General features: G+C 42.7%; 1 protein-coding gene across 5 annotated transcripts in view; it reads right to left on the bottom strand.

Annotated features, from left to right (window-relative positions):
* Positions 1 to 690: 690 nt before the first annotated feature.
* MTUS1 (microtubule associated scaffold protein 1) overlaps positions 691 to 22224 on the bottom strand; it is a 177540-nt gene continuing 156006 nt past the window's right edge. For all 5 annotated transcript variants that reach the window (XM_061134843.1, XM_061134842.1, XM_061134844.1 and 2 more), the window contains 7 exons: positions 10795 to 11009; positions 9126 to 9231; positions 7354 to 7427; positions 7113 to 7208; positions 5304 to 5420; positions 1836 to 1933; positions 691 to 1253 (listed from right to left, as the gene is read on the bottom strand). In XM_061134843.1, coding sequence (XP_060990826.1) covers positions 959 to 1253; positions 1836 to 1933; positions 5304 to 5420; positions 7113 to 7208; positions 7354 to 7427; positions 9126 to 9231; positions 10795 to 11009 — 1001 coding nt within the window. In that variant the 3' untranslated portion in view covers positions 691 to 958. The remainder of the gene's footprint in view (positions 1254 to 1835; positions 1934 to 5303; positions 5421 to 7112; positions 7209 to 7353; positions 7428 to 9125; positions 9232 to 10794; positions 11010 to 22224) is intronic.

Below are 22224 nucleotides of genomic sequence, written 5' to 3'. Positions count from 1 at the left end.
GGTCAGCACCTTGAAGATGAGCTGGCTTTGGCAAAGCATATTCCTTGTCCCAGAAAAAAGCAGGAAGGAGGTGGAAGGTTTGCTTTTGTGGCTCTGGATGGGGTAGAGAGGGGCAGGGGGATGGCGATGGGAGAGAAGAAGCCAGTTGAAATCACTGAGAATAGCTCAGATCAAGCTAAAAATAAGGCAGAGAGCAATCCATGGGTACTGCTCTTTCTTTATACAGATTTCTTTCTTTTCTTTTCAAGCAAAATTAGGGTTCTGCATTTGCTCATAGCCTGAGAAAATGGATTGTAGTATTTCATGTTCACATGGGTAAGTTAAAAAAAAATCTAGCTTGTTTCAACTGACACAGCTGAACACTGAAAGGCTGCCTACAAGGTACCCCAAAAGGATGCAGAGAAGGTACAGCCCCGGGGAAGTCAGAGCTGCTTCTGTGGCCCCCACTTTTCCCCCAGTTCAGAGGGCCGAGCAGGCCGGTAGTGAAGAATCCTAACTCCAGCAACTATTGCTCTTCCCTCTATGGCTTCTGCAGAGACGTCTACACTGAGGACTGCTTGATGAACATGTCTCCAGAGATGCTCAGCTCAACACACACCAAGGGAGGCAGTGGTCGACACACACGACACCCAGGTCCATCCGCTCCATCCACACAGCCCCAGTCAGACCAAAAGAAGAATCACAAGAAGGTGTCTGTGGTGAAGGTTATATAAATTACAAAGGTTATATAAGGTTACAAAGGTTATATAAATCTTTATCTTAACAGGCCCCTGAGAGTTTTCCCCTTTACCCATAGGTGAAAAAGGCAATGACCAAGGTTTTTCCCATCCTGTAAGTGCTTTGTGCGACAGTGTCCGTGTAGATCCGTTCCCATAGCATCTTTGGACCGGGTCGGATGCCTTCCTCCGGAGTCCAGTCTCACGTGGGAGGAGCCGGTTCGGGCCGGGGCTTCCCACTTCTAGGGCGGGTGGTGCGCAGTTGCGGGCGGGGTCAGTCCTGCAGAGACGCTGTCAGTCTGTCTGTGGCTCCCAGGAAGGTCATCTGGGTGAGACACGCTGGGGCTGGGGAAGGAGCCGGAGTTCCGAGGCGACTGGAAGGGGGTGGCGGGGGACGTGGGGGACCTCTTGGGGCTGCACAGGTTTCCGTTGTGGAGCTTCCAGAGCAGCTCCTCGTTCTCCATGGAGAGGCGCTTGTTGACCTTGGACTCCTTCTCCAGCGACTCCTGCAGGACCGCCTGCTCCGTGGAAAGTTGCCTGGCAGACAGAAAGGAGCCAGAAATGATGTGAGTCTTTTTCTTTTTCTTTTTTAAGAGGCTGAAAAAAATTCTGTTTTAAATTTGAGAGCCCGCAGATGATCTCTGGAATGAAAGGAACTGCTGTACACGGGTGCTGGGCTGGCAGAGGAACCCAGGAAGTGTGAGCTGGAGCCGAAGGAAAAGCTATACTTTGAGGCAGTTTCATAGTAGACCTAGTAATGCACCCACAGGCAGGCTGTGTGTGTCTTAGCACCCTCGTAGGTGGTGGGGGGGGGGCGCGTTTGCTGCTGGGGGTTTGTTTGCTGCTGTGATGATCCTTCTCTGAGGGCATTCTCCACTTCATCAGCCAGCTTTCCCTGGGAAGGGAAGGCGTGCCCACTGAGGACTCAGCCTTTGGTCTAGGCCCCTTGGGTGATTGAAGGCGCCACGGGCTGCAGTCATTTCCCAAGCAGAAATCAGAACCTCTTTAACCACTCGCTTCAGTCCAGGAGGGACAGGAGTGGTGCTAAGAAAGGAACACTCAGTGTTCGTGTCTGAGGCAGGGAGGAGCTTGGGGCAAACAGGACAGTGGCATTTTTACCTCGAAATTGCCATGTGCTTGTCCATCCGAGCTTTTAGTTCTTCATTCTCCTGCTGGAATCGCTTCAGTTTGTCCACCAGCGCTGTGTTATTGTCCACCTTGGCATAAACGAGAGTGCCAACATTCATACATTAAAAATTTCATAAGGCCCCTTATTCCGTGAGGTACCTTCCTGATACCAGTGCATACTACAGAGATTTAATTTAGAAAAGTTTTTTTTTAATTCTTTTCAAGGTTAACAGTATTTTTATTTTATTTAAAAGATTTATTATTGGAGTAAATTGCTTTACAATGTTGCATTGGTTGTCTGCTGCACAATGAAGTCAATCAGCTGTATGTATATAGATATCTGCTCCCCCTGGATCCCCCATCCCACTCCTCTAGGTCATCGCAGAGCACTGACCTCAGCTCCCTGTGCTATATAATAGCAGCTTCCCACTGGCTGTTTTACACACGATAACGTATAGAGGTCAACGGCTCCTCTGAATAGTATGTTGAATGTCTCTACACTGATGCACTGCAAAAAAGAATCTACTGCAGCAAAACAGAGCACACGGATATTACTTTTCAAACGTGTGCCAGGGCGTGTGAACACACACACACACACAGGGGTTACTGATGTGACCCAGGTCACGCTGGTTTAGAATTCCCGAGAATTGGCGCCCTGCCCTTGGAGGCTCTGCCTCTTTCAGTTTCACGGTGATAAAGAAAACCGCAGCCAGGCAGCCAGCATGTATCAGAGACACTGCAGCTTCTTATGGTCAGTTTGGGAAGAAAAAAAAAAAAAGCCCACATTTGATGAAAACTCAGTTCGTGGCAGTGTTTAACACGACCTTAATCACGGTGACTCGTCAGCGTGGCCACTGAGAATGGCCATGGCCACTCAGAGTGGCCGCTCGGTGCAATCCACAGAGCTCCATGGAGCCTCCAAACAAAGAAGTGCATGACAAAAGGCACCCCTTCTTAGCTGAACTAAAGACATGTTTGTTTTCCTTGAAAGTTTAGCCTGGTAAGGACAAGAGGCAAGCAAAACTGATCTGCGAGATTAAAGGAAAAAAGCCCAGAAGACACTGAATCAGCTAATGATGAAGAGCTGATTACACCCCTGCTCACTTTCTGAAGGTAAGAGTTCATCACCCTCTTGGAGGAGACATCACAGCTCTGTCCAATTTCGTGCTAAGCCCTTGTCACTGCTGCCTATGACTAAGCTACTCTCATTTCAACTCTGTGCAGTGCTGGTGTGTGTTTAACTGGAGTATAATTGCTTTCCAGTGTTGTTAGTTTCTGCTGTAACAACAGTGTGAATCAGCTCCGTGTATATGTGTATCCCCTCCCTCTCGAGCCTTCCCCGGTTTCCAGCTCTCTGGGTCATCACCGGGACCATGCTGAGCTCCCTGTGCTCAGCATTCCCATCAGCGATTTATTTTACACTTGGTAATGTATCTATGTCAGTGTTACTCTCTCAACTCGTCCCACCCTCCCCTCCCGGGTCCACAGGTCCATTCTCTCCGTCTGTCTATTCCTGCCCTGCAGGTAAGTTCATTACCATTTTTCTAGATTCTACATATATGCATTAATACACGATCTTTGTTTTTCTCTTTCTGACCTACTTCACTCTGTATGACAGTATCTAGGTCCATCCACATCTCTACAAATGACCCAGTTTCATTCCTTTGTATGGTTGAGGTACTATTACATTGTATATACATACCACATCTTCTTTATCCATTCATCTGGTGATGGACATTTAGGTTGCTGTTGTAAATAATGCTGCCAAGAGCCCTGGGTACATGTCTTTTTACATTGTGGTTTTCTCAGGGTATACGCCCAGGAGTGGGATTGCTAGGTCATATGGTAGTTTTAGTTTTTTAAGGAACCTCCATACTGTTCTCCACAGTGACTGTACCAATTTACATTCCCAGCACCAACATCTTATTATCCAGAAAAAACTTAGGACAAGCCAACCAGGTGAAATATCCCAAAATGTGACTAGCATGTAAAACAGAGGGAGCCTTGGAATTTCCAGGAAGTATAAAGGAATGCACGATAAAAACATGAGGCGGGAAAAAAAAAAAAAAAAACATGAGGCGGGAAAATCTGGAATTAAATACTGGGTAGTGATTGGCCTTAAAATAGTATCTCTTCCAATTCCTCATTTTACTGGAGAGGAAACTAGCCTTGGAAAACAGCTCTCAGAGCTAATGATCAGCAGGGATAGTTTTTTTTTTTTTTTAATGGAGAAAGCCTCTTTGCTTTCTAAGTGTTTTATTTTTGACAGAAGGCCTGGACGTTACAAATAAACAAGGTAACAGTGGGCTTATCTGTCATCATATCAACCCCTCCTTCTGCATATACACCATGCCAAGCCGACCAATACTTCCTGGGCATGGCAACGGACAGAAATACTTGTGGATCAATGAAAATTAAGATGGATGAGTAACTTTACAGCAGAGTCTGTTCTTACTGCACATAACGGCTTGAAAAGTTTTGATATGTGAGTGGCAGCATAGGGGACAACCAGTTATTGACAGGATTATCTGAGTCAGGGCTGATGGCCACAGTGGCAGGCATGAGACCTGATAGAACAGGGAGGTCTGTCCCTCTGGCAGAAGCTGGTGAATACCAGGTTGGGGCCATTAGAGACCATGAGCTCTCTCCTTCCTCTACAAAAACAAACTTTCCTGGTCACTCAGCATCCATGTGTCCACAGTGAGGTTAGCTCTTACCTCCCTTGATAGGTAATAGTCTCTAGAAGAAAACCAAACAGCAAAAACAAACAAACGAAATGATGAATAATGAGTGACTTCCATGCTTCCTACCGTCCAAGGCTGGTTTGGGTTTGACGGAGGCACCTCCTCAACACTGAGTCACCTACAGTTAGAGGGAGAAGGGACAACCTCCCACAAAGCCCTGGATGGACTCCCCACATGCTGACGTCAGTTGTCTGTCCTGGAGGCCACAAACTAAACTTTATTCTTGTTTTTCATAGCACTGTCTACTTGTCCAACCAGGTTAATTTTATAACAGTCTAATTCCCATGAAGGAAGATGAAGAATTGAGGTATTTAGCAAGATTGAATTGCTCTGAGGGGATTAAGCACCCAACTGATTTGAGCATAACAAAGCCCTAGAGGTGGTAGTATATCAAATAACCACTTTTACATTATTTAAACATCCTTTTTATGCAGGTGGCTATCCCCAGACCATGGATATGAATGACCTTTGTTGTTATTTTTCGAAACACTGAATGCTCCTCTGCATGTTCCTTCGTGGGGGGTGGGGGGGAAATCCAAAAAACTGTTCCAGAAGGCAGCAACGAATAAGCCTTAAGTTAACATAGAAGAGAAAACGTAACCTCTTTTTCCTTTCCTATGTTTCCAAACATCTCTAGCCATGAAGGCAACCCCACAGATCTAGTTCAGAGGCCTCAGGTATTACCCCGCTCCGTGAGGCTCTGAACGAAACTTACCAGCTTCTCCATCTTCATTAACTTGACGTCCTGTTGGTGCAGTTTCTCATTCTTGATCTCCAGCACGGCCTTCAGGCTTTCTAACTCTTGCTCTAGATACATGATCTGAGGGTTTTTCTGGAAAAGACACAGCAGGACATGGCTCTGACTGATCACTGAACACAACCGCATGGTTCACGTTCTTAATACAAAGATGGCTTTGATTAGATTTAGAAATTTAAACAAGTGGCAAGAGACATTGACCTTCTCTTACAGGTTCAAAGAAAGAGCTGAAAAGAAGGGTTAAGATGGCTTCCATCTCAAAGTCTTTGGTCTTAAAAACGATGTAACACATTCCACATTTGAAAACATTCTCACTCACTCATCAGTAACATAATATGTTATGGAAGTAAGAGGAAAGCCACAGCTTACAATACAAAACAGAACTCTGACTGCAGAGTATGTTTGGAGGGAGAACAGGGAACAATCGTTCGCTCTAACCTAAGTCAGTGACTGAGGGGGAATATGCGGGCAGTGTGTTCATAGGGCTCTCTGGCAAACAACAGAAATGGCAATCACATCCCGAGTCTTTCGGATGTTTGCCATGATGGGCATGTGTTGACCTGGCTGTCCTTCTAGGGCAGAATAATGCCCCATCAGTGAGTGACACCCAGCACCTACATGGCATAGGATACATGCACTGTGAAAATTCCATCCCAGATAAACCCTACGTAAGGGAAGAACAGCCTGTGAGAGCATACCACCAGGGTGGATTCCCTGACTCCTTGGCCTTAATTATGGAAATTCAAGTGAACCTTGAATACAAGTTAACCTATGATACAAGTTAACAGCACACAGGCCTTTGATCAGATGTTCAGTGAGGGAATTCCTCAGACAAGAGTCCATGGTGACGGTGTGTCGATCATCAAAACTTTCCTTCTGGACAGTAGTTAACGCTCTGGGGCAACCCTTATGGGGAATCAGGGAAGGTGCCCGTGGGGACCACTTCACAGAGCTCACTGAGGGACCCCAAAAAAGTTGGGAGAGAAAGTTAAGTTTACCAGAGAAATTCATGTTTTTCAAAAGTGAGGATTATCCATACAGTGAAATATTGTTCAGCCATCAAAAGGAATGAAATTTCTGTTACACTGTGCACGGACCTTGAAAACAAAAGCCAAGGAAAAGAGGCCAGACACAGAAAGCCACATGTAGCATGATTCCATGTCAGTGAAATATCCAGAGCAGGCTCATCCACAGAGACAGAAAGGAGACTGGTGATACTGGAGGGCTGGGGAGTTTGGGTTTGTTTGTTTGTTTATTTGTTTGTTTGGGGGGGGGTTGGGGGAGGAGGAGGACTTAATAGCTGCAGGGTTTCTTTTTTTGGGGGGGGTGATAAAAATGGAATTAGATCCTGTGACCAAGGCACAACTTGTGAACTGCTGATCTGTCTTCTTTTTTTTTTTAAAGAATGACTATTGTGGTATATAAATTATATCCCAATATAGCAAGTTAATTTTTTTAAAAAGTGAAGTCTTCACATAAAAAACTCTGACCCTAATTGAGGCTTTTCCTATCTTCCTGTAGGTATTAGCATAGATCATTAGCAATATATCGGATTTCATCTGTCATGTCAGTTTTTAGAATTAAAACAAAAAAAGAACCACTAGTAACCAAAGAAGCCACTATATACAGTTGAAAAAGCATACTGCAGGCTATGAAAAGGACTCCAAACTCATACTGTTTCTCTAGCTGCTGAATACTTATTTGATTCTGAGAGACAGTTGAACAGAAGGAAAATTCAACAGTGATGGGAGAGCATACACGACTTACTAAATTTGCTTTCTCTCTTGATATTCTTTTCTGTTCTTCTGATTTCAACTTTTCATTTAAAGCATCATTTTCACTCTTCAGATCACTGATTTGTTTCTGAAACACAAGCAATGAAATGTGGAACATGAGTTAACAGGTTGGCACCAGAAACACGGCAAATGTGCACAGAAACATACCGAAACCACACAGGCCTCAAGGATGATGATTGGGTGTGTTGTGCTAGAGATCGAGATTTACCTACCTCTAGTGACTCCTGCTTCTCATAAAGCAGGTCCTCGAGGGATTTCTTTTCCATTTCATGGCTTTTCTTGATTTCTGGAAAGAAGTGAGTTTTGAGTCAATAACACCCTATGAGATCACTGTAGTCTACATTCGTTAAAGCACATGGATACAAGAGTTGACTATGAGGCACTGTACCTATGTTACTTTACATTTGTATGGTACTTTTTTTTATAAATTAAGCTACTTGGTCTCAAATTAGCCCATGAGCTAAGTAGGGCAGCTAATTCCCATTTTATGGATGAGAACATAGAGGCTCAGAGAGGCCAGAAGAGCTCAGGGAACATAGAGCATGCCCTCAGATTCCTGGGCTGAGTCTCTGTGCTCTGTTCTAATTGCTCTTCACGAACCAAACAGAAGCCTCAAAGTAAACCCATCTGCAACAGAAAGGAAGAAAACCAGTGTTCACTAACATCTACCCTGGGCCAGTCACTCCACATGTTCTCATCGCTGACCTCACACAACACATCTGTTTTTCTGGTGAGAAAGCCCTGACAAAGCTCATAGGACCAGTTCTCACCACATGTCCAGATGTTTCTCTGTAGATGCAACAGGTTCAGTGCAAGAGCTTCAGCTACATGGGCACTTATGTTCTATAATAAAAAATGGCTTCTTATTCTTTTCTTTTTTTAGATTTCTTTTTTAAATTATTTAATTGGAGGCTAATCACTTTACAATATTGTAGTGGTTTTGCCATACATTGACATGAATCAGCCATGGGTATACATGTGTTCCCCCCATCCTGACTCTCCCTCCCACCTCCCTCCCCATCCCATCCCTCTGGGTCATCCCAGTGCACCAGCCCTGAGCACCCTGTCTCATGCATCAAACCTGGACTGGTGATCTGTTTCACATATGATAATATACATGTTTCAATGCTATTCTCTCAGATCATCCCACCCTTGCCTTCTTCCACAGAGTCCAAAAGACTGTTCTATACATCTGTGTCTCTTTTGCTGTCTCGCATATAGGGTTATCGTTACCATCTTTCTAAATTCCATATATATGCGTTAATATACTGTATTGGTGTTTTTCTTTCTGGCTTACTTCAGTCTGTATAATAGGCCCCAGTTTCATCCACCTCATTAGAACTGATTCAAATGTATTCTTTTTAATGGCTGAGTGATATTCCATTGTGTATATGTACCACAGCTTTCTTATCTCTTCATTTGCTGGTGGATATCTAGGTTGCTTCCATGTCCTGGCTATTGTAAACAGTGCTGCGATGAACATTGGGGTACACGGTGTCTCTTTCAGTTCTGGTTTCCTCGGTGTGTATTCTTTTCCTTTTACTTCGCCTCTTCTAATCATGATGAAATAAATAATTTTTTTATCCAAACAAGTGCCATCTACCTTTCCCAACAGTCCTGGCGTGCAGAAGTGCCTGGTGTGGGCCCTTCACTGTGGGCAGGATGCAAACTCACAGATCCTTCCTAGGATCTGAAGTGTTTAAGCACAGCTACTACCAAAAAGGCCATAAAGTTCCTTAAAAGTTCACTCTCTTTCCTAAAAGACTGGCATTTATAAAAAACAAAAAACTCTTATCTGCCTCCTTAGGGGAAAGGGCATGTACCACTTCCAATAAACAATGCAAAAAGAAACCAAGAAACCCTCCAAAACTGAACACCATGGTGCATTCTCTGGAGGGGAAGTTATGAATCATTTCTGTGTGGAAACACACCACGCTGTTCCGTGAGCTCTTATTCAATTTCAATAGAGAAAAAGTATTCTTGCCTGAAAGGGAGGTTTCATAGGCCTTCTTTAGCAATTCTATTTTCTCGGAGTGGCTTGCTTCGATTTTCAACTTAGAGGTTTCGTGGGTAGCATTTAAGTTGTCAAACTGTAAGAAAAAACCAAAACAACAGTTTACCAATAAAATCAAGTCCCAAGGTGAATGAATAATAGGCGGCAGCATTAGGAGATGTGACACATTAACTTGCATTCAAGTCTAAAGGGCTACCAGGCACATGTAAAGCTGAAATGAAAACTTGATTTTAAAAGGAAGCAAGGAAATTAAAGAGAGGTTTAGGATGTATTATGAAGTGAAAAACACAAGTTATTAAAGAAGAAACGCAAACCAATGTTTTAGCAGTACCAGAATGCTTACAAAGGGATTCTTTCTATGTAGCAGGATAAAGGGATGTTTTATTTTATTTTTTAAAATATACCTGAAAAAAAAACCCAAAAACATTAATTTGAAAAGATACATGCACCCCAATGTTCATAGCAGCATTATTTATAAATGTGAAGATATGAGAGCAACCAAAATGTCCATCAACAGATGAATAGCTCAAGAAAATGTGGGGTGTGTGTATATATATGTATGTATGTATATGTATGTATGTATATGTACATGTGTGTGTGTATATATATGCACAAATAATGCAATACCATGGAGGCATTAAAGAATGAAATTTTTCATTTGCAGCAACATGGACGGCCTTGGAAGGTGTTATTCTAAGTGAAATAAAGACAAATACTATATATATCACTTATATGTGGAATCTAAAAATTACAGTAAACTAGGGACTTTAACAAAAAAGAAATAGACTCACAGATATGAGAAACAAACTAGTGGTAACCAGTGGGGAGAGGGGAGGGAGAAAGGTAATATAGGAGCAGGGAAATAAGAGGCACAAACTATTAGGTATAAGATAAGCTGCAAGGATATATTATACAACATGGGGAATGCAGTCACTGTTTTATAATAACTATAAATACAGTTACAATCTCTAAAACTTGTGAATCCCAATCTTCCAATTCATCCAACCCTCCTTTTCCCACCCCTCTTGGTAACAGTAAGTTTGTTGTCTACTTTTGTGACTCTTTCTGTATAGCCAGTATTTTATAATAACTGTAACAGGAGTATGGACTTCCTTGTAGCTTATATGGTAAGGAATCTGCCTGCAATGCAGGAGATCTGGGTTCGAGCCCTGGGTCAGGAGAATCGTCTGGAGAAGGGAATGGCCATCCACTCCAGTATTCTTGCCTGGAGAATCCCATGGATAGAGGAGCCTGGTGGGCTACAGTCCATGGGGTCACAAAGAGTCGAACATGACTAAGTGACTAACTTTCTCTTTCAACCTTTAAAAATTGTGAATCACTATATTGTAATTCTGTAACTTATATAATCTTATACAGCTATATTTCAATTAAAAAAAATTTTAAAGGGTTGCTTAAATTTTATCTTTTTTTCTTTCAATGTTTCACTCAACATACATACATTGCTTTGATCATAAAAATTTACTTTAAAAATTGTTTCATTTATTTAAATTATAATGAAATTCATCAAGGGACATCCAACAAAGAGAAGGTCATCGTAGGAAGACCCTCATCAGACAACAGTTAGAATTGAAATTAACAGCAATGGCCGAGCACATGCTCAGGTTGTAAAAGTACAGACCTGCTCCTGCAATTGAGTTTTGTATTTCTCTGCTTCTTCGATGTAGATGTTCTGGAGCTTTTCACATTCCCCGGTGTAAAATTCTTTAAGCCGATTCTCCAGCTCTGTTAGATCAGTCTGGTGCTGCTGGTTTAGCTTCTGGACAAATCCTTCATAAGCTATTTGCAACTCATTCCTGGCTTTTTCTAACTTGTCACAGGTGGTTGAGACAGTGACTGAAAAGAGATGGAAAAAGGAAAGAGAAGATGACACTCAGCCTGCTAACTGGCTACATCTGTAACACTCACACAGCTGTGATGACTCGGAGGGCACAAACACGGGGCTCCCAGTGCTCATTCTCTCGGGACCAGATTCTCATAACCGTGCAGGAGAGAAGGGTAAAAGGGAAGGAGAGGAAATGGTCTCTGGCAGCAAAGGCCCAGCTGTCCATCAAGCAGTAAGAGAAGTCCTGGGCAGAGCCAGGTTCCCAGGTGCAGGGCCCCCTTGCATGTGCCGACCAATCAGTGCAGGGGCCTCCAGGAGGAGAGGCTCTGATTGGCTGAGGTGTCTGAGGCAGGCCGGCCCCTGGGGGGGCAGCTGAGACAGAGAAGGAACAGAGAAGGCAAGACCACAAAGGAGAAACAGACTTGAAGCTTGCACATGATTGGAGCCAATGTAGACTCATGACTTCAAAAATACAGTAAGAAAAACAAAATGTTAGATTATATGGAACACAAACCACCAGAACATAAAAACTTTAGGGAAAACACACTGAAAAGCTACACTACTATGTGAATAAATTGAAAGGTTAACATTTTAAAAAGGCAAAGAAATTTGATAAACGTAATTTAAAATCAGACCAGCCTAACCTTTCACTACCACTACCCAGAACAGAACTATTAACAATACCTTGCAGAACTTTCATGTGAATAAATACCCACACACACTATAATAAATCCTGAAAGAAATGGGAGAAAGCATTTGCAAACAAAGCAATAAGGGATTAATCTCAAAAATATACAAACAGCTCATGCAGTTCAATATCAAATGAACCCAATCAAAACATAGGCAGAAGAGTCAAATAGACATTTCTCCAAAGAAAACATACCGATAGCCAACAAACACATGAAAAGATGCTCAACATCACTAATTATTCAGTTCAGTTCAGTCGCTCAGTCGTATCCAACTCTTTGAGACCCCATCGACTGTAGCACACCAGGCTTCCCTGTCCATCACCAACTCCTGGAACTTACTCAAGCTCATGTCCATTGGGTGAGTGATGCCATCCAACCATCTCATCCTCTGTCGTCCCCTTCTCCTCCTGCCCCCAACCCCTCCCAACATCAGGGTCTATTCAAATGAGTTACCACTTCACATCAGGTGGCCAAAGTATTGGAGTTTCAGCTTCAGCATCAGTCCTTCCAATGAACACCCAGGACTGATCTCCCCTAGGATGGACTGGTTGGATCTCCTTGCAGTCCAGGAGACTCTCAAGAGTCTTCTCCAACACCACAGTTCAAAAGCATCAATTTTTCGGCACTCAGCTTTCTTCATAGTCCAACTCTCACATCCATGCATGACTACTGGAAAAACCATAGCTTTGACTAGATGTACCTTTGTTGGAAAAGTAATGTCTCTGCTTTTTAATATGCTGTCTGGGTTGGTCATAGCTTTTCTTCCAAGGAGCAATCGTCTTTTAATTTTATGGCTGCAGTCATCATCTGCAGTGATTTTGGAGCCCCCCAAAATAAAATCTCTGTTTCCATTGTTTCCCCATCTATTTGCCATGAAGTGATGGGACTAGATACCATGATTTTAGTTTTCCATGAGGTATCACCTCACACCAGTCAGAATGGCCATCATCAAAAAAATCTGCAGACAGTAAATGCCCTAGAGGGTGTGGAGAAAAGGGATCCTCCTACACTGTTGGTGAGAATGTAAAATGGTACAACCACCATGGAGAACAGCATGGACATTTCTTAAAAAAAATAAACAAAAGAACCTAAAAATATTACTATCATATGACCCAAAATATACCCAGGGAAAACCATAATTCAAAAAGATACACGCACCCCAGCATTCACAGCAGCACTATTTACAGTATCCAACACGTAGAAGCAGCCTAAGTATCCTCTGACAGAGGAGTGGATAAAGAAGATGTGGTACATATATACAATGGAATATTACTCAGCAGTTAAAAAAAACAAAACCATTTGCAGCAACATGGATGGACCTAGACATTGTCATACTGAGTGAAGTCAGACACAGAAAGACAAATATCATGTAATATCACTTATATGTGGAATCTAAAAAAAAGGAGGGGTACAGATATTTACAAACTAGAAGTAGAGGCATAGATACAGAAAACAAATTTTTGGTTACTTGGAGGAAAGGAGATCCATTTGGAGATTGGGATTAACACATATACACTACTGTATAAACAGGCAACTAGTGAGAACCTACTGTATAGCACAGGGAACTCTGCTCAACACAGTGATTTGTATGGGCAATGAATCTAAAAAAGCATGGATGTATGTATCACTGGTACAGCTGAAACTAACGCAACATTATAAGCCAACTCTACTCCAATAAAAAGTTAAAAAAATCATTTCGCGGGAAGTTTGACTTTGGACTTGTCCAGCCTTCCTTTACCTACTAGGGGAAAGGTGTGCTACCGTACCTGTAAGGAGGATGTACATTCTTCACATGCTAGAGTGCACATGGACTCATACAAAATGGGTACTGGTAAGTCTGTTATAAAGTAATCCTTACCCCTATTTTGGTAAGAAATATGTATTTCTGGAGTAGTGGAAGGAAAAGGATTATTTCACAGAGAAAAGGAGATTTACATCAATGATTATTCTACCTAAGTAAAGGGAAATTGGCTGGCTCCAGGGATGAATTTTGGACAATCATGTAGACTTGTTTTCTTGGGAATATGCCACATGGCAGTAGAAATTCCAGCCCTTGTCCCACGTCAGTATTCCTCCAGAGGTAAAATAAGTTATACTGAAATAATGACATGTGTGTGTGTGTTCTCAATCCCGTCTGACCCTTTGCAACCCCATGGACTGTAGCTCACCAGGTTCCTCTGTTCATGGAATTTTCCAGGCAAGAATAGTGGAGTGAGTTGTCATTTCCTCCTGGGAATCTTCCCGACTCAGAGATCAAACCCATGTCTCTTGCATCGCCTGCATTGGCAGGTGGGTTCTTTACCAATGAGCCACTAGGGAACCTTTCAATGACAAGCAAACTGTCTGCTAAGGAGAACCCTTAAAATTCAAGTAAGCCCACAAATATTTACTGAAGGGGAAAGGAACTAACAGGACTACAAAAAGAAAGTGAGAACTACTAACTGATATTAAGGGTGAACACGTATTCCACCATGAGCAATGATGAGAGGCTGCACAGTGCCCCATGGGCACTAGAACATCTCGAGGCAGAAAAGTTGGAGAGAAGAGTCAAAAAGGCAGATGGAGATCAGACTATATAGACCACTGACTTCACTGACAACTCCAGCCTTGGGACTAAATTTGGGAAGTTGTTTTTTTTCTTTAAAAGAATTTACTAAAAGATCACGGTCATGCTGATTGCTACAAAACACCCTCCTCAGATCACTAATCATAGGACAAAGAAGTGATTCAGGGAGACAAATGTCAGCCAAAGAAGTAAAAGTTGAGTTGGCCAAAAAGTTCATTTGGGTTTTTGGTAAGATCTTATGGAAAAACCAACACAAACTTTCTGGCCAACCCAATATTCACTTCTGCTGCCTTTCCGAAATCATACAAATCAAATTATAGGGCCACAAGCCTCCCTGGGTGAATTCCACATTTTTCACGTGAAAGTAGGAGATAGAAAACTATACTGCAAGCTGTCAACAAAGGCATCAAGAATAGCTTTTCCAGGCAGAGAACTCTCGATTTCACACAACCTTTTGACTTAATTCCCTTGGGATTTCACGTGTCAGCAAAATACAAAAGAAAACAAAAAACAAAAATTCTAGCTCATCTGAATGCTTGTATCTGAGATAAAATGTCTACATGGACCAAAAACTAGAAGAGCTTCTGTGGGGAAGTTAACAGTAACACCTGCTGGATCTCAACACATCTGCTTGTCATCAAACGACTGTCAGTCTGCATGTTTGACTTGAAAATAAAATAGATGGAAATCTCACATTGGTGGCTGAACAGGGTGTTTCCTCTTAAAAAAAAAAAAAAAAAACAACTTAGTGTTTGACTTTGTTGGCCTGTGTGTGTGAGCTGAAAGAGGACAGGAGGGAAGGAAGGGGAAAGTGGAAGAAAACAGCCGGGGGAGCGGGGTTAGGGCAGGCCCGGCCCCGGGTGTTGACGTCAGCCTGCAGCTGTGGGGAACAGCTGGTTCATAAAGCCATCTCTCACATGAAGGGCTCCGCATTGAGTGAACTGGCCGGGGTCCTGGGGAAGCATTTGTTTGGCATAAAGACTCATGGGATACTTCTTTTCTGAAGGACACGCATGTCAACACTTCATCAAGGGTTCTCAGGACCCCTCCAGGCGCCCCACACTTGGCGGGGGTGGGGGGGTGAGTGGGGGTCTCCAGCTTCCGGCCTGTACTTCTCGTACTCAGGTTGGGAGCGATTCCTAGGCCCGCTGGGCTTTCTCCTGTTCTCAGTCTGTCCCTTCCCCGCTCATTCTCCAGGTTTCCTTTCCTGGTAAGTCAATTAATCACCCAACACAGCCAAACCAAACATAATCTCTTAGAATCGGGACTAAGCAAGGAGTTTTTGCACAGATTTAGGCGATACTGTCTTCATGAAGTTACTGCACGGACAGAAAATCTACACAGTACAAAGTGGTCCCTCTGTCCTTCCCTGGTGGCTCAGATGGTAAAGAATCTGCCTGCAACACAGGAGACCCGGGTTTGATCTCTCGGTCTGGAAGATCCAATGGAGAAGGGAACAGCAACCCACTGCAGTATTCCTGTCTAGAGAATTCCATGGACACAGGAGCCTGGTGGGTTATATAGTCCATGGGGTCACAAAGAGTCGGACACAAGTGAGTGACTAACACTTTGTCCTTGCTGTTATAATTATTCTATTAGGTGAGTTTTAAAAGCATGTCTATGATGGGGCACCAACGAGACCACTGCCTGTACAGAAATCCTGCACATGCTGGTAAAATGAGAGCGCCCCGGCAGCAATCTACTCATTAAAACGAGAAACAAAGTCTTCAGAATCAAGAAACACAGAAACAGACTCATTTACAAGATGGGCCCTAGAACATGTCACCACATTACATTTGACAGGTTGACATTTTCGACCTGAGATGAACCAGGCCAGAGAAGAACCCAAGGGCAATGACAGGACAGGAAAAACAGAGACACACTCCCCTGACAGTTTAAGATGTGGAAAACTGGGAAAGGGAAAAATATTTCAGAAATGGTGAAAAGCTTGAAATCTTTCCTTTTCAATTATCTGGATGCCATCTAGAGAAGGCACAATGCCAGAAATACCTTTGATAACAGAGCTGGTTTCATCATGGTCCTTTAGCCATTTACCCCGAGGGGTGAAGTCCAGCTGTTACCTAACTGGTCCTGGAGGCCTTATCTAAGAGGAAGGGGTCAGGCTTGTATTATTTCCATCTCATGGAGGCCAATTGCCCTTTGGTGACTAATGAATGTACTGTTTACAAAGAAAAACATTACACAACCATGGCCCTAAATTGTTTGTATTCTTTCGAAATGGTACAGAGGTTTTCTTAGTTTCTGTATCTGAGCAGCAGGCTTCATCTTGAGACAACTGGAAATATTTTAATTCTCAGGAACACAAATAAGATGTCTTAATAGATGACAATAAAATACTTATCTCAGCCACACCACTTAGCTGCTGTGTGATTTGAGCAAAACACTTAAGCTTTCTAAGCCTGAGTTTCCTTATTTTTAAGATGGAGATAGTATTCATGTGTTCCCTGCACAATTAAATAAAACATATGTGGGAGTGCCTGGCCAGGTGCCTAACTAGAGTAAGCATGCAACAAATGTTACTATTACTAGCCCGTTGCAAAAGTCCACCAATTCAAATGGGTTTGAAGAGTCCTCAAAGACAGACAGTCTTGGGGGATCTTTGACAGAATGTGATAGTTACAAAGTAGCGTTGCTTGTCTAGTATTCAAAGAAGATAGACAGAAACACATCTCCCCACACCCCCAGGGATAGGGTGCACACCCACTTCAGAAGTTCACTTTCTTACATGATTGTTCTTGACATTATATGCCATAGAATTTCCCCAACTTTTAGGTAATTTTATCTAAATAGGGCATAAAATATGAAAGAAAAAAAAGGGAAAAGAAAACTGGGGCGGAGGTAAGGTCACTTGGAAGATTGCACAGTTTCACGATGCCCTCTAGATACCATGACAGAAAGAACAAACAGGAAAGTGAGATGACGTCCCCCTCCGGCCGTGTGCCCGCACCTTCTGTAGATGCTTCCAGCAGCCCTGTTGTGGCAGCCGCCCCTTCCCTGAGCCGAGTTCCCTTCTCTGCCCCACCCAGCAGGGACAGGAGATGCTTGGTCCAGCCTTTCCTGCCTCCTCCAGATCTCTCTCTGGCCACCTCCCCTGCTTTTATTTCCGGCACCTTCTACTTCTCTCTTGAACAGCACACACTTCTCAGGACAGACGTGCTTTTTTAAAAAAACAACTTATAACTGTGGAATAATTTTAGATTGATACAAAAGGTACAAACAGTACCAAGAGTTCCTGTATACCCCTCACCTCACTTCCCCAGATGTTACCATCTTATTAAATATGGGACATTCATCAACTGTGAGGTTTTAACACTGGAGCAATTACTGTTAACTCTGCTACAGACTTTATTCTGATTTTACCGGTTTTTCCACTAACACCCCCATTTTTAAGAATGACCATTTGTGTAATAATTTCAGATGTTCAGAGAACCTGCAAAGATAGAATAGTTCCCAGAGACCTCACTCCTAGTTTCCCCTAATGCTGATGTCATATATTATGACAGGACATTGGTCAAAACTAACCTGGTAGCTCAGATGGTAAAAAATCTGCCTGCAGTGCAGGTGACCCAGGTTCCACCCCTGGATTGCGAAGATCCCCTGGAGAAGGAAAGGGCAACCCACTCCAGTATTCTTGCCTGGAGAATTCCAGGGACAGAGGAGCCTGGCAGACTACACTCCGTGGGGTCCCAAGAGTCAGACAGGACTGAGTGACTAACACAAGAAACCAATACTGGCACAGGATTATTAACTAAACTCCAAGCTGTGTCCTTTTTTTTCTGTTCCAGGCTCTGAAGAAGGAATTCACAGGGCCTGGACTCCATCTCAGGCCTGTCCGTGCTGACTGTGCTCGGCCGCCTCTCCAGTGGACTCTGAACTCTCTGCTTAGGGCCTGTGGGAATGACAATGGAAGGATAAGACCCCCTCTGGACAGGGGAACCTTGAAGATCTTATCCAGGTTACTCATCGCCTAAGAGAAAACATACTCTAATCACCCCTGCCTCCGGACAGTATCTGTCGGAATGTAACCACAGGCTTATCAGTTATTAACTGGTTGGAATGTAACCGCGGGCTTATTGATTATTAACTGTTTGAACACATAACACGTGAATGATGGGGTTATTGTGATTGTATTTACCCTTCCTTTGTAAGCCTCAAGGGATTTGGGGTGGTGGGTTTGGACACGTACACATTGGGTATAAAAAGATTTTCACAAATGCTGGTCGGGGTCCTTGGCTAAGAGGAGACTCTGCCTTGGGCCCGCCGGTGTAATAAACTGCACTCCACTATCTGTATTGTCCTTCTGAGTGAGTTTGTTTCCCGGAAAGCGTGGCTATAACAGCTCCAACCCCAGACAGCGCACTGCATTTACCCATCACATCTCCTTCATCTTCTCCAGTCTGTGAATGTGTCTTTCCCTGCCTTTCATCACCTTGACAAGTTTGAAGAGTCAGGCATTTTACAGAATGTCCCTCAGTTTGGGCTTGTCTGACATTTTTTTCTACATATTCCTCTGACCCAGAAATTTCAGTAATAAGAATTTATTTTACTGACATACTCCCACACCTACAAAATGAGGGACATACGAGGCTCTTTACTAGAGCATTTTTTTAATAAGAGCAAAGCATGACAAATAACCGAATGACCACCATGAAGAAATTGGTTGAATTAATTATTCCATTATAATATAATGGACTAATTCTCAAAAAATAAAATAATTTCACCGCTGTTTAAAAAAGGACTGAGAAGTTTGTTGTGTACTGATCTTTAAGAAATGCCAAGCAGAAAACAAGGTGTAGAACAGAATGTATAATACACTGCCATGTGAGTATAAAAAGAAGGGAAACATTTATCTTAACCTACTTCCCTGTACCCCAGCCCCAGAACCATCAATGGGGACACAGCCTTCTGTCATAGTAGCACGATTATTTCATTGCATTATTCTTTGAAGGGAAATCTGCTCATGATACCCTTTCTAGGACAAGTGACAATGATGGTAACTCTCTTAAACTAGGGTTTAATCTGCTTAAAATTGGAGATTACCAAGCAGCCCTTTTTAAAAAGTAACATGCTACTTAGTGGAGAGGCTGGTGTCCACAAAACTACAGAAGGACAGGGACCTACCCCACCAACAACCAGCATGTCCAGTTTTCTGCAGATCGGTTCCCTGATGTGCCAGGCAGTACTAAACACCCCCTGCTCTGCTAACCTTAGAGTCTGGTGAGGACAGAGTGAAGGAGCGCTCTAATGTGTAGAGTGAGTCTTCACAGACTGTCTGCAGAAAGATCATCTATTCACGAAAGCCCCAGGTTTTGCTCTCCAAAGGCACTGCTTTTTCACAAGACTAAGATATCTGGTAGCTATGTGGGAGAGACAAAGGTCTGTCTCTAAATTTCAAAATTAGTTAAGAAGAGCTTTCAGATTGCTCTTGGAATGATATGAATTGACAAGAACTGATTTCAAAAGGCTTCCGAGAATCACACACAACTTACTACGAATGTCCTTTCACAAACTGCCTGCACCATCAAATCCATTCTCCCATACATAATACCACCTTCCCTTTAAAACTCAGTTTATTTTTTACCAAGCGCTTTCACACTTATTTCAGGTAATATAACCATGTCTTGAGTTAATAACACAGACATTATCTGAAATCTCACTCTACTAGAGCAGAGAGGGAATGGCAAGACTGGGTCTAGAACTCAAGCCCTTTTCAATGTAGGTCCTGCAGCACAGAACAGGGAATCTGATCACAGTGGCTATTTTCTCAACTTGAAATGCATTAAAAGAGAAGTTCATTCATTCATACAATGGACACCTCAGAGGAAAAGGGCTTAATTCTCTAGTGGAAGCAAGAGGGTCTGCAAGGTAGGGTAGATTAAAAAAAAAAACAAAAAACAGTATTCCCCCCACCCCCCACCCCACACTGATTAGTCCTGACGAAATCTGATTTGCATGCAGGATGAAGGTCTGGCCCAGTCATAGATCTTAGTAGAGAGATGCCAGCTGGGCCTCCATGGAGCCTGAGGCTCTCCCTGCCAATAAACGTTTGAAAAGGCTCTGCTGTTTTTCAACTGACTCACTGGCCAACAACACGCTGCAAAACAGATGCTCTCATCATCACACCAGCAAACATTCCATGCACCAATCAAAACATTTTAGACTTGAAAAGTGGATCTGAGTCAAAAGTCTGGCTGAATACAACCAGCATAAATGTTCCAAGCTTCAGGCCCGAGGCAAGTGAGTTAAGACTTTAAGGAAATCACACTTCAATCAAAAGAATAAAGGTTCTTTTATTCTAATAAAAGAACAAGTTAACATAAATGTCAATAAAAAGGTGAGTCCCATACTATTCCGCCTGTCCTCCCTGATGATTCATTTTCAGGGGTCAAAGTTCAAAGGGGCAGGTCAAAGTTACTGATCCGCAAATTATTTAGAAGCCTAAGTATGAGAATGAACTCGGTTCAGTTGGCGCTCTCTGGTATTATTCTCTTACTGTGCTCACTTAAGTCTTACATATATTTTACATTAAATAAACAACATCCTGGAAGCTAGAGCGCTGTCAGAGTGTGGTCCAGGGAGCACTTGCATCAAATCACTGGAATGATCATCACAGACTCCTCCATCCCAAGTCACCCAAGTCAGAACTGGGAATATGCTTTTTAACCTGGCCTATTTTATTACACAGTGAAGTGTGAGAACCACTATTTCAGACAAATGATTTAAATCAGGAAAAACCAGACATATCAGAACTAAACAAGGACAAGTGAGGAAAAAGACCAGGACAAGGAAGAAGACTCAAGAGGCTTTCAGAACAGACATGCTTGGTAAATATTGTGCATTGTTACAGGTGAAAGGACATAATGTTTCATTTACTCAGACAGCCAACCAAGTCTAAGTTTAGGACAGACAGATGCGGATAGAAAAAGAGCAAGCCAAGTATGAGACAGAATCCACTCCATCTTCAACCAACTCAGTGAGATAAAGATTTCTGTTTTGGATCTCTCATTCTTAGAGAAATGCAAATCAAAACTACAAAAACTACAACCTCCCATCTGTCAGAATGGCCACCATCAAAAAAACCCACAAACAATAAATTCTGGAGAGAACGTGGAGAAAAGGGAACCCTTGTGCACTGTTGGTAGGAATGAAAATTGCTATAGCCATTATGGAAGACAGTATGGAGATTCCTTAAAAAACAAGGAATAAAACCACCATATGATGCAACAATCCCACTACTGGGCATATACCCTCAGGAAACCGAAATTTAAAAAGACACATGTACCCCAATGTTCACTGCAGCACTATACACAATAGCTAGGACATGGAAGCAACTTAGATGTCTATTGGCAGATGCGTGGATAAAGAAGCTGTGGTACATATACACAATGGAATAATACTCGGCCATAAAAAGGAATGCATTTGAGTCAATGCTAATGAGGTGGAGGAACCTAGAGCCTATTATACAGAGTGAAGTAAGTCAGAAAGAGAAAAACAAATATTGTATGTTAACGCATATATATAGAACCTAGAAAGATGGTACTGATGAAACTATTCGCAGGGTAGCAGTGGAGATGCAGACACAGGGAACAGATTTATGGACACAGGGAGGCGGGTAGGAAGGAGAGGATGGGACGAATGGAGAGGAGCATGGAACCATACACTAACATATGTAAAATAGAGAGCCAGTGGGAATTTGAAGTATGACCCAGGGAACTCAAACTGGGGCCCTGTAACCATCTAAAGGAGTGGGATGGGGTGGAAGGTGGGAGGGAGGCTCATGAGGGAGGAGACATAAGTATACTCATGGCTGATCCATGTTGATGTATGGCAAAAACCAACACAATATGGTAATTATCCTTCAATTAAATAAATTTTTAAAAAAGAATTCTGTTTTGGCATGCAGTTGGTTTTCACTATATATATTAATAGATTTTTCATTAAAGCCCACTT

This window comes from Dama dama, chromosome 32 (assembly GCF_033118175.1).
Source record: "Dama dama isolate Ldn47 chromosome 32, ASM3311817v1, whole genome shotgun sequence".
Taxonomy (NCBI): Eukaryota; Metazoa; Chordata; class Mammalia; order Artiodactyla; family Cervidae; genus Dama; species Dama dama.
This window is presented reverse-complemented; position numbering and strand designations above follow the sequence as displayed.